A 13,694-nucleotide genomic window follows, 5' to 3' on the forward strand; every position below is an offset into this window, starting at 1 on the left:
CTCTTTTGGATTTTTGTACTTACAACTCATACTAAACTCAACAAAGTTCTTAGTATAAGTTGTATAAAGATTTATATTACTATTGTGTTCATTATTACATCTGTTTTGTATGAAAATTTGGTTTTCTAAAATTAGAAGCACAGTTAAATTTTATTTATTTAATATTTATTTCTTGTAAAATTTAAAAAGCATTTCTAAATCAGTAGTAATAATAGGGGCTGATCTACTCTTTCTTTTGCCTCATATTTGTTCTTTCTGCGCCTCCACTACCTCTTTTTACATTAAAATTCAACTATGTATTTTGTAACTTTAATTTGAATTATTTATAACACTTAAGAGCTCTATTGCTATGCCTATTCCTAACTTTAAATAAAAGTGAACTGATTTCTCCTGACCTTTAACTAAAAACATATAGGTTTGTAACAATGCATCATTTAGTTTTATAGATCGAAGAGGCAGAACGATTGGTCACCGAACTAAATTTATCTCTATTGTAAAACATGTTTGTGTGAGTTGAAGGAAAAAGATAATTCTTGCTTTAAAGCTTTGACTATTTTACAGCTATTATTTATGAAATCTTTACTCAAATATATTGGCAAATGAAAAAAAGCAAGTTAACATACGATCCATGAGATTTAATTTCTTTATATTAGACATTTAGGCCCATAATAATCTAATCAATGTAGTTTTAATTACGATGTAAGGATATATGTGAGGTAACCAGTAACAGTAGTATGTCCATGGTACTGCTCATGTCTATAGGCGACGGTTACCACTTTCCATCAGGTGGGCCGTCAGCTTGTTTGTCATTCTGAGTTGTATAAAAAAAAAACAAGTTACTGGCAGCACAGTCGTTAAATTTATCTGCTTCTTCTTAGAAATAAGTTTATTGTTGTTAGGCAGTTATTATGTATATAAAAAGGTAATTAAATAAAAAAAAAGTGTATCAGTCTCGTTCGTTTTATTTATTTTTAATTTTGTTGAACAGTTAAAAATTAGCATATAAATTCAGTTGAGCAAATTGTGTTGGACACAATATAAAAATTTCAATAAACTGTGTAGTCGCAAGTGCTGATTATTATTAAATTATTATTGATGATGCCAAACAGCGTCATAAACAATATTATAAATTATGAAATACAGTCTATGCTAATATTTTTCTGCAATTTTTATGAAACTTTACACAGAGTTATGACAGTTGGGACTACATAGTTCAGTGAATCGCATGGCAGTGCAAGTATTACGCAAATGTCCAAAACGCACAATTTAATGTTACATTAGCTCAAATTACTATATAAAACTTAAAATTATGTAATAATATATGTACTAACGTTACGCTCGTAGAATGTTCCATTGGGTATTAATGGAAGAAAGAAATTTTATTAAGTAAACAAAAGTTACAAATGCAATGAAACATTCAATTCTAGAAATAGCAAATTTATACTAATAACAATAACGCAATTACATATAATATTATAGATTCGAAATTATTAGCGTTGGTCATTAAAACGACACGACACGAGGTACGAGCCTCAAACAAATAGGGAATTTAAAAATATTTAAAGTTTCAAAATATCGTCCTAAAGCCTAATAGCTATCTAAACAAATTGTATGTTGGTGATTAAAAAAGAGTTCTAGATACTTAAAATAGCTTTAAATTCCCCGAACATACATACAGTATGATATCCTTACTGACCTGTTTTTGGTATCTAATTTATTAACAACCTTAATACGTATTAAATCCAATTGCCTAATATTTACAACGTTTGAGATGTATAAAAGGTTAATGTCACATAGAAAATTCTTCTAGAAAAATTACCGATTCCTAAATTTAGGACGATTGTGTTTTTATCAATTATTTCTGAGTTTTATAACCGATTAATAATAACACATCACACATATATGATATATATAGACCTAAAATTAAAGAAAATAAAATAAATGAAATGGCAAAAAGAATTAGCACCATGGATTATTTTTAGTCCAATGCTCAAATTGATGAACATAAATATCGCTAATACATCCATCATAAACGCTAACACGCTCTTTAAGTATTGATCCTTAATTAATCCAGATGAAATTTAAAACATTCTCGAATAATTAATTAACATTGCACGCAAATATCAGATTATAATGAAAATGTTATTTCGAAGAAACATCGATACATTTTTAACAATATTAAATATAATATTTACAGACTATCATAAAAGTTATTTAACAAATAAATGATAGTTAAATGAGTAGCATTTATAAATGATATTTTTAGAGAGGTTTTAAATTAGTCGCGTTTCATTATTGCTTTTCCTAAAATCACAATAAGAAATTCGAAATCTATTTTTAAAACACATTTTGTTAATGATATCTGTTTATATCCGTTTTTATTAATATTGTATGCAAGGCGAGACGATGCGATGTAAAGCACTGTACTCAGCCTGCAAGAGACTTCCAGATGAAGTCGAAACAATTATCGAAAACTACAAATATAGTATGTTCATAACATTTCTATTTATTACATACATATAATATTGAATTTATTTTAAGTACAATGAGACCAAAAAGTACCATAATTATATATTAACATAGAAAGAATATTTGTAAGTTAGAAAAAAATTATAATGCATATTATAACTGTTAATTACAAGATGTTGGTGGTTAACTGTTGGGTTTACAATTTTAGCCCGCCTTTAGTTAATTTCTATGCATCAATAATTTTATCACTAGCTAAAATAATAGTAAATATCTTTGTGTATTACCAAAATTAAAAAAAAAAAAAAACCTCTCTGTAAAAAATATTACTAACATTATGTTTCCATGTTTCAAGTAGTTCTTATTAATACTAAATAGGGTCAGAAGATAAATCGCTTTAGATAGTTCACCGGAGAGTTACCTGACGCGTACACATATCAACGGTACAAGTATATTACAAGCGCATCTTCTACATGACGCTGAATCGATACATGCGATTCGATGGAATACAAAATGAACACGATGGATGGTAAAAATAAACATATATATTTACAATTTTATTCAACTAAATATCCGCATTACGACTTTTCAATAGGAATTTAGGATAATTATTTATTGTTAGAATCATTATTGCTTCTAACAATGCTGTAATTATATATTTCATAACAAAAAACTCATTTTCGTACAGAAAATTTAACTAGATGTATTTCAAATATCATTATAAGTGTCTCAAAATATGGGCATTTTAGATTCCCTTGCCGTATAATATATGGCAATGCGTTTATTATTTATATATTAAACTTAAAATATAAATTTTAGCCATTTCTATATTAGAAATATTTTCACTAGTTGAGATTATTATCAAAATATCAACTACGCTTTCCGTAGTTCAAAACTACGCATACTCATACGTGCGTGCGTGCGTGCGTGCGTGCGTGCGTGTGAGATGGATTTCAGAAGCGTATATTTCAATTCACATATTTAAACCATACAATAATGATCATACTCATTTGGAATAATCCGTTAATGAACCTGCATAAATACTTATGATATAAATAAGAGTGTGCGACTCTGGAAATTTATCAATTATGATAACATAAAAAAATACAGGTGCGATACGTTATCAATTTATCACATTAAATAAGTATTTTCATAATAAAATATTTAGTAAGTTATTTTTCTTATACATTTGTATAATTGTATGTATGTACATATGAAAAATGTATACGAAATATATATAACTATTGAATATTGTTTCAATATAATTCAGCGTGTAGTACTACAAAACGAGATATATGAATATACCTACATTACGAGTAAGTATAATTACATTATTAGCTACGAAACAATGTATGTCTCATACTTATTTGTAATGTTTAAAAAAAAGTATCCATATCACTGTAACTCCACAAGCCGTAACACACACTGTAACCCAACCTGATTTGTCTAAGATACGTCTTATTTGACGTCAGTCTTTAAGCCAGCCAATCAAAATTCTTTTAATGAAATTCATGTTGCATATGCTGTATGCACATGGAGCATGATTTTCAATAAAACTTAGATTATATAGATAGTGTCTGCATATAAATGATTCGAAAAAAAAACAGGTTAACTTTTATATCCATGTGTACGTGAATACAACTTTTTTTAATGGGTGTAAATGAATGCGTATATTGCTAGCAATATACCCTATCAGGCTGTAAGACCCGATTACTAAAAATCCCTTTCCCGCTTCGAGAATAGTGTTACCAGAATGTATATTTATTAATCAGTAAATGGGTAAAACTATATTGTAAGGTAAAATTGAAAAATAAAAACGATCAAAATTCTTACGAATATATTTAAAAGAACAAGATAAACAGTGAGTACACAATGATTTGCAATGATGCTTATTTTTATTGATTACTTTGATTAATATTTGAATATAAACATAAAAGATATTTTCGTTTTTAAGTAATTGAAAATAGTCATCACTTTAGTCAATACATGTATATTAATTTTTTATTAATATGTACATATTTATACTAAATCAGAAAAAATTGTTCCCAATTCAAATTCAAAAATTGACTTGGTGTGGGTAATTTGTAATCTAATTACTTGCAATACTGAAAAAAGCGCGTTTTGTATCTGCGCTCCTAACAGATATGAAACGCAATAATTAGAACGCGACACTATTATAAGAAAAACGCGGAAATGTGAGCTAGATCGCTTTTATTTTAGTTGGTCGGCAATAAGTTGGCAATCAAAAGTCAAATTTAGCTGTTATAAGCTAGTGAATATTCAATTTTAAATCCTTTGTATTTTTAATACAATAGTATTGAAAGTGTGCTGAAATTGTTATATATTTTGTAAATAATGGAAACAAGCTACAAGTTATATTCTGAGTTGTCAGAGTTTATAGTCTGACAAGAAAATGTACAAGTAAGTAAGACATAATATATTCGTTTTAAAATAAGACAGCATTAATTTTATTAAATTGACTATGACGTGACTATAAAATTTGATAATAGATACCAAGCCAACAAAATACACCACTACTTAACCTAATTTTCTTGACAAATCTTGTTTACTATATTGCTATATTGCTGGTATATTGCTGGTTTTGTGGTATCTGAATTGTACAAAGCGTTAAAATGCTACAACTGTTTATCAATTTCAATTTCTACAGAAAAGTATTAGTCGTTAGTTTGAGATAGATATGAGAGGACTTTAAAAGAAGTGATTACTTTAGGTATGTGAAATTGCAAAAAATGGGGGATTGTATCCCCATTTTTATATCTTTTAAGGAGCATATTATCTAGTGTCTGGTAACACCAGAAAAATGACGCCATTCTATTGCTATTTCATGTTGTATACGCTCATAGCACTTCTATGGCATACTCTGTCTACGACGTTTTATTTTGATTTAAAAACATATGTGTCATTTATTAGCAGATTAAATTTTGACCCGTTTTTGACATTCGATGCTCTATCTATATAATCTAAGGCTACAAAATATGCAAAAATAATTTTAATAATCTCATACCGGAAGGCGTTACCTATAGTAAAACATACTTAACTTTAAAATTTATGGGTTGTTTTCCACAGACATGTGCTGAAGCGACACCATCAATTTATAATCACTTTAGGAGTGGTGGTTTCCTCTGCTGGGCCGAATTGTTAATTTTGTGATTATGTTCAATACAATTCATTCAATGCGATTTTCATAAAAAAGGCGCTTCATAATCTGACCCAACGTAAAATCATATTTGGATAGAAATAAAGAAGATTTCTATCACACACACACACATACACTTAGAAGCTAGAGGTGTGTAACAATAGAGCTTAATACTAAGTAGGCGGCACTTTCGACATATGTCCTAAGTGTTGTACAGGTGTGTTGGCACAACAGCTACGCATTATGAAATGTATTAAATTTGCGCATATATATATATATATATATATATATATATATATATATATATATATATATATATATATATATATATATATTGAACCTAAATTATTGAGACGGCGCAATTTAATCATAAATGTATAACACAACGGATTTTTTTTTTATTTAATAATAATTTGATTTATAAATATTCAGATCATGGATTTCGCTTTAATGATTTTGATGCCAATTATAAATTGCTGTTACCAAGCACAACAAATAGGTAATTTTGAAATTATAAAACAAATTAGTGAATTTATACTATTGAACGAATGCGATGATACCTCAAATATATTACCTATTTTATGTGCTGTTGTGTGAACCCACTCTGACGAAAAGACGAATGTTAATATAATGGTACAATAGTGTAATTTTACAATTATCGTAACATCTATATAGAGTATAATATTCTAAAATTAAGTATTAACGAATAAGTGATTGATTAATTATAAATCATAGCAGTTTGATATTTCGTTCACTATTTTAAAATAGCAATTGACATACATTTATTAGGGACAAAACGCAAATGTTAGTATTGTCATAATAAAAAATGTTAAGCCTTAATAAATATAGAAATTACATTTTAAAACGTGTGCACTCATATGGTTAATCAAACCTTTAAATATTATCAAATCTAATTATACTTTAGAAAGTCTCATAATTCTGCTTTCTACTGCAACAATGATAAGAGTGAAGTCTGCCAAAATAAAGACTAACAGAATAGTTGTTAACTTAAATCCGTTTACTGAAAGATTTCTTAACTTTCAATATTTCCTAATGTATGATTAGGAATTATAGTAAATAATCTATACATTTATAGTACTTAATGTCTAAAAAATTATAATATTACTCTACTGTAATATGTAATATTATTTACATATAAATTATAAGTATGTGAACACTGAAGTAAGGTTAATTTCCCATTTGTTATCTTCGCCCCTCTTAAATGGATATTCTTATAGTAACTCTGTAAATAACACAATCAATCATTAAAACTACGGAATAGAAACAAAGTTTTCTTTTATAATAACATTATCGCCTATCAACTCCGAATTAATTATTAATATATAATTATTATTTATTCCTAAGTTCATCAGTTATGTAATGCCTATAGTACAAGGTCTGCTTAGTTGATAACATTGAAGTTATATTGTCAAGAAGAATCAATAATATATACCTCAGTCATGGTCATGAGTCATCTGCTCGCTCTCTGGTCGAAGTGAGTCTATGCAAGCAACGATCTTGAGCGCCGGCCCGAGCTTCATCGCGAGGGCCATCACTAAATGCTCAGGTTTGATTAACAATAATGCCTCTCCATCCACTTCCTGCATCAGGAACTCGTCTGCGTAACCGGCGCAGCCGGGAATGCTGCGGATGAAGTCGCACACCTCTGCCACCTACACATAAATGATAACTGTTAATCTTTTGATAGTTTTATATATTATTAGACTTGTTGAAAGTTGTAGAGCAGTTACCGTACGTCTACCGCTTCATCCAAATTGACAAATTTATATTTTACATATACATTTAATGCTTCTAATCACAACACACGATTTTATAATTTAAGATTGTGCTCCATAAAAATAAAACCGACTTGAGTCGTGAACAAATCAATTATTTTTTTCAACTTTCAACTTTACTGAAATATGGCAAAGTTGTAATTATCTGACAAGTTTTAAAAATAATTTAACCTTTTTTGATCGTATAAAAAAGAAATTCGGCCTCAATTGTGACAAAACAAAAAAAAGTTATTTTGATTTAAAAACTAAATTATTGAACGGATTTTGATAAAATTTCCTTAAAAATTTTATAAACTCTTATGTTAATGTAGTAGGCAGTTAAATAAATAAAACAAGAAAAAAAATCTCAATTGGATTATGACGGTGCACACGAACACTAAAATATTTGTTTAATAAATCCTAGGATTGATAAGAGTCTATGACCAGACCAGATGTTTCTATTTGAAATAGAAATGTTTAGGAACGGAGAGAATTTCGATGTACCTATGCACTCAATGAATTTGGTTTATGAAAAAAAAAATAAAAACATTTAGGCAAAGGAAGCACTTGACGTACCGTCCACTTATTTACGTTGGGTATCTTCGGCTGCGAGGCGGAGTCTCCATCAGTAGCGGTATCAGCTGGTTCTGCATTGGCGGCGCTCACAGCTGGATTCCCAGACTCACCATTGCCTTCCACACTTGAACTAATTCGGGGTAGACTTACACCCGAATCTAACTTTTGCTTCTTTCCTGTATCAAAGGAATAATTTTAGAAAAAAAGAAAACTATTATACTGTAAAATATTTAATAGAATGTGGTAACAATGTCAACATACGGGTTGATGTCCGATAAATTAAGTCAATTAATCGAATATTATTAGAGATCATTAGATGAAATATATCACTATAATATATCGGATAATCACTGACCAGCCCTGCAGGCACACCGGCTAATCACTGACTAACTAACTCAATAGTCAACGAACAGCAACGTAGAGAGCGTTACAATGTATTCGAAACGTCCATGATGCTATTTTTGACTATTAAGCGAGGGTTACCATTCACCAAGAGGAAAGTCGTTGGCTTGTTCGACACTTGAAGTCATATAAAGGAGAGATTGAATATATTGAAGTATGTAAGTAATTATATATATATAATAAATATAAGTAATTACGTGAAGGTTCATCTGCGGATGGTAGTTTATTTTCCTTATCCTGCTCTTTGTCACCAGCCGACCATTCCCGTAAAGGACGAGTAACCTAAAATAAATAATGACATTCATTGATATATTATCACTTTAAAGCCAGCTCACATTTACAATTTTTACACAATTTATTTGAAATAGTAAAGTTTTCTTATTAAGAAATGCAAGTCTTCCACATATCTCTGAAAAATCAGTCTTGATGCATCTAAAAAAAAACATGCGGTGCACGTGTATCATTCGCACCTTTTTTGAAAGTACTAAAAAATAAAAACAAATATTGACGACAACATCATTCAACTGTTAGAAAACTATTTTTTTCTGGTTTTTCGAACCGAAAAAACATATTATTATATAAGTATATACAGGGTACAAGGGACAGATTGGCGAAAACGAAAACAGCTTATCCAGATAAATGGTCTGAATCCGATGGCAGATTATTTTCGGAAATGCACACAAGCGTGTGTGTGGAAATCCACACGACGCGTGATACCAACGCGCGCTCAATGGCCATTCTTCGCCTTCTTCGTAGGCAGTTTTCATACGCTTGGGGCGTTGACCTTACACAGTTGATTCCGCGTGTAGCAGTAAGATTTTAATATGTGTATTATATTGTTGTTTTTTTAGTATTTCATTATAAAATAATATCATTTCTTTATATTATGACATAATATTAAAAGTTACATGATTTTAAATGAAAGAAAATTAAAAAAAAAAATCCGGAAAGAATTTCCACTGGTTTTGAGTTCAGAACAACGGTCTGAATTCACTGTTTTAGTGTTTGCCAACTTGCCCCTTACAGCCTGTATATACATATATATTCGAATTATTCTATATATTCTATATATATATATACACATACTATTAAACCACATATACTCACGGCAAATGGTTCGCTTGCTTCTTGTATCACGTATCCCTCTATAACGTGGGTCAGTATATTCGGCTTCACCATGGCTTTAGGTAGGCCTTTGTCTGTACAAATACGTTTTATATTTTCAAAACAATACATCATTACCTTATTATGTTAAAATTCACGATAAAAACAACATTATTTTACTAGTTATATTATAGAGTCTAGTTATACATTAAACAGGCTGGTGGCCGTGTCCCGGCTAAGAATAGGCCATTCCTTCCTTTCCTGTGGGTGTCCTAAGAGACGACTAAGGGAAGGCGAGGGATGGACAGCAGTTTTTTTCTTAAAATATCTCTTAAGCCTAATTGCGGTTGCCAATTTGCTTGCCGAGCGTGGCAATTACTGGCAAAACCTCGTAAGGAGGAGGCTTATGTTTAGATTTATTTGTTTGTTTAGACAGTCTGTGTTAACACATATCAAAACTCACCATGCGCGGCTGTTTGGTTGATGTGTCTGGGCGTGCATTGAGTGCTCTTGAATAGTGCCGAAGTGCCTCCTGAGGAGACGGGCGCAGTAATAGCAGCTGTCATAGTGGCAGAAGATGACGTCGATGAGGCTACAGTTGTGACCACCTGGTAAATGGAAATTAATAAATATATTCTAATGTACTTCTGGCAATTTAGAAAGTTTCTAATGACTTTTAATTTTTTATTAATATTGAAAATCCATTATCTAAATAAACTAAATAAATAATAATTTTTTTTTTATTCAAGAAAGATATAGTTGCATAAGGTACAATTTACAATTTATATTCAACGAGGAAATATCTGCATTACCATCAGTCCCTAAACTAGGCTAGACCTGTATCTTGGGGACTATGAGTGCGATTACCTATTTAGTACACTTTATTTACAAAATAAATAAATAAATAAAAATAACTGATAGATTAAATCATATTAAGCTATCCTGAAAAAGCTAAAAGCATAGATAAAACGAGTCAGTTTATTGTGACGTAATCTAAACCTGTCAAGTTTTAAAATACTTGTAATAGGTCCCTTTGTTTTGAGGACTGTGATAAAGCAATAGGGGGCCAAAAACGTTTCCACATTTACCTGCGGTGCGACCGGCGTAGTTTGCTGGGCACTGCTCGGTACTGGCGCCGTAGATGTGGGCACTGTGGCCGCCACCGATGTTGGAGTTGCCTCGCTCGGTGCACTCACCATGGATTCCGTCTTAGTGAGACTTGCTTTTGACGAATCCACTGGTGCGGGCGGACCTGTATATGTAAATTTACCATGAATTCTCTCGAGAGATAAAAAGAATTACAAATACACGAAATATATACATACATATATAATATATAACAAATGATTTAAAATAATTCATATAGAACACTCTACATGTTTTTTTATCCTACCATTAAATTCAGCAAACAGTAACATTCGGGAAGAAAGGTAATTTTTTTATACCACAAAGGTGGCAAACAAGCTCACAGCCCGTCTAAAGGTAAACGATCACTGTGGCCTACGGACGTCTGCAACACTAGGGGTATCTCGTGCGCGTTGCCGACCCTGAAGAAACTATATATTATACTTAACTTTTGTAACAAATTTAGTTCACAGTATGGTATGTGAGGCTTACCGAAAGCGGATGTACTGGTAGATATAGTGGCGTCAACAGTGGTAGATGTACTGACTGTGGTCGCCGTCGTGAGAGATGTAGTTGTGCTGAAGGAAGGTGTGCTCGCTGCCGGCGGTTCAGTGGTTGCGTCCTGTGTGATCATGGGCTGGGGCGCGATTTGTTGAACAACTGGTGCCTGCTGGTGTGATACTTTCATTAGCCTATTTAAAATGATCAATCAAAAATTGTATAGTAACTCAATAAATAGATTCTATTCATGGATTCCTCACTGACTAATTCACTTCGATATTCCTTGTTCGATGGTTTTTTTTTTTTTTACATCCAACATGGTAACACATCTACGAGTACCTTGCCTTGCTAAGTCAGTTATCAGAGATTTTGGTAACTTGCAACATTGATGACAAACCCAAAAATTAGGGGGGAAGGGATTGTTAATAATGGGGTCTAACTGCTCCATTGCTAGCAATATACCCTATCAGATTGACCTCTACGTGGTTCCCTCTGGAAAATATCGTTGTTAATTCTAGTGCAATTCGTCACGATAGGCGAACTAACCTGACAGCCTACCATGAAATGTTTTCCGAAATTTCGGAGCCAAACGAAAATTTGATGTTAATATTACATAATACATGCCGTTTGGAAATATTAAAAATATTAAAATATTGTTCCTTTTGACTTTTATGATAGGGTGTATGACGAACGAAATGTTAAACTCCATTAATTGGTCCGATTTTGGTATAAACAAAAATACGAAATTGAGTCTGAAATTTCGGAATTCCATTTCATGGTAGACCCGCTGCTTTCATCGTTACCTATCATCCCTCACTGGTGCCCCGCCAGCGCATACCGATAGCGCGGGCAGTGTGATCATTTCATTATCATCCATTAAAAAAAAAAAACAGAAATTTCACTGCCGTATCTGACAGAAATCGAAACAAAGCGTGCAAGTAACGACTTGACGGCAGAAAGAAGCAAAAGGGTACGCGAGCAGATGATTTTGTATATCTGCATTACAATGATTGGTAAAATAATATATATATTAAAAAAAAATTGCGTTTTGTATGAAACACTAGTGGACAACAACTCATGGAACTTAACAGAAAGTTACAATATTGCCATTCTTTTTGAAAAAACGATTCAGTAAAGAACATATGTTTAAAAAATATAAATAATATTAATACTTTACATCACTTACAGGTGGTGGCATTTGCTGCCCTTTGTCATCATCGCTCTTGACGTGTGCTACTAAAGTTGTAGAGGGTTGAAGTGGCAACACGGATCCTTGTACGGGCGCGGCAATTAGACCCACGGTACCCTGCGCCGCTTGCAATGTCAACTGCGGCGAGCTTAAGTTATTTGCTGAGACCTAGTTTATTATAAAAAACATCCATATAAATAAATGCTCTAAGATTTTTAAATCAAATGTTTAAAACTTTTTTAAATGTATTACACACATACATTTATACGTTTATTATTATCTATCTTTAACAAATCTTACTACAATAAATTACGGTCACAACTCTACTCTGCTGATTTCTTGTCTAATTGATATTCACTGATAAATATTGAAATTTGCATTGTTATTATGTATACTGTACATAGATGACATTGATTTTATTGTTCTGAATAAATTACAGTATTATTATAAAAAAGAAATATTTGATTGACTGTCTGTTTATTTGTAGTAGATATTCTGAAAAACACCTCAACCGATCTTACTAATTCTTTCACCTATAGAACATTAAAACATTGTCAGCTATTCGCTGATATACTCTATATATTATTATTAAAAATGTTATCTACAAACTAATACAAATGTATCTTTTACATTCTTCCTCAATAATAATAATCTTTTAATGAGGGATATGAAACTAACTTATATTGCAGTCTTTAATTTATTTAGTTACAGTTAAGTTTACAGTTAAGGCAAATGCACATGCGTTACTAAATATTTCACCCAATTGTATTGAAATCTCATGCATTTATAAAAACAAAACATTCTCCAAACATATGATCACATAATAAAAAAAAAAAACAATCACCATGCATCCATACGATTAGAAAAAAACCAGTGGCATGGCCATAAAATTAATATTTCAATTACAGGGTATGTAGAACTCTTTGCTATGGCATCAGTACAAATGTTAACATCCGGTAACAAATTGGAAACAATTGACACCAGAAGACACCACCAATAGTAGCAGTACAGGTAATTTTTGTGTTGTATGATAAAAAAAATCTAGCCTAGCACCATTTTATCACCCTAATATTAGATACATTCCCGTGAGTTATCACAGTTAGCAAATGATTTCATTTCTAAATATAGATACTCAACTTTGTCGAAGTATATTGGACCTTTGTTAAAATTGTTCAATTTAGTAGTTTACTGTCAATCAGTTAAACTTACAAGCGAACTAATTCATTTTATAAATATATATAAAGTAAGACAATAACGATATTGAAACAAAAACACTAAGTGTTGCTTCATCAAATGCTCGTGTTAACATGCATGGCAATCGGTATTTCTTTTTTTAATAAACAAATTATTTTAAGTATGGATGTAATCAGAATTAAAAAGGTCACGTAATAAAACAGAA

General features: G+C 31.1%; 1 protein-coding gene across 5 annotated transcripts in view; it reads right to left on the reverse strand.

The window, feature by feature from the left end:
* Positions 1–944: 944 nt before the first annotated feature.
* Positions 945–13,694, reverse strand: part of LOC113519345 (uncharacterized) — a 60,054-nt gene continuing 47,304 nt past the window's right edge. For 4 of the 5 annotated variants that reach the window (XM_031911583.2, XM_026904407.3, XM_031911579.2 and 1 more), the window contains 9 exons: positions 12,293–12,463; positions 11,098–11,275; positions 10,569–10,732; positions 9,944–10,088; positions 9,484–9,575; positions 8,574–8,658; positions 7,975–8,150; positions 7,077–7,296; positions 945–6,866 (listed from right to left, as the gene is read on the reverse strand). In XM_031911583.2, coding sequence (XP_031767443.2) covers positions 7,078–7,296; positions 7,975–8,150; positions 8,574–8,658; positions 9,484–9,575; positions 9,944–10,088; positions 10,569–10,732; positions 11,098–11,275; positions 12,293–12,463 — 1,230 coding nt within the window. In that variant the 3' untranslated portion in view covers positions 945–6,866; position 7,077. The remainder of the gene's footprint in view (positions 6,867–7,076; positions 7,297–7,974; positions 8,151–8,573; positions 8,659–9,483; positions 9,576–9,943; positions 10,089–10,568; positions 10,733–11,097; positions 11,276–12,292; positions 12,464–13,694) is intronic. The other variant, XM_031911580.2, reaches the window with a different exon arrangement.

Source organism: Galleria mellonella, unplaced genomic scaffold (assembly GCF_026898425.1).
Source record: "Galleria mellonella isolate WM207_F2 unplaced genomic scaffold, CSIRO_AGI_GalMel_v1 utg33, whole genome shotgun sequence".
NCBI lineage: Eukaryota > Metazoa > Arthropoda > Insecta > Lepidoptera > Pyralidae > Galleria > Galleria mellonella.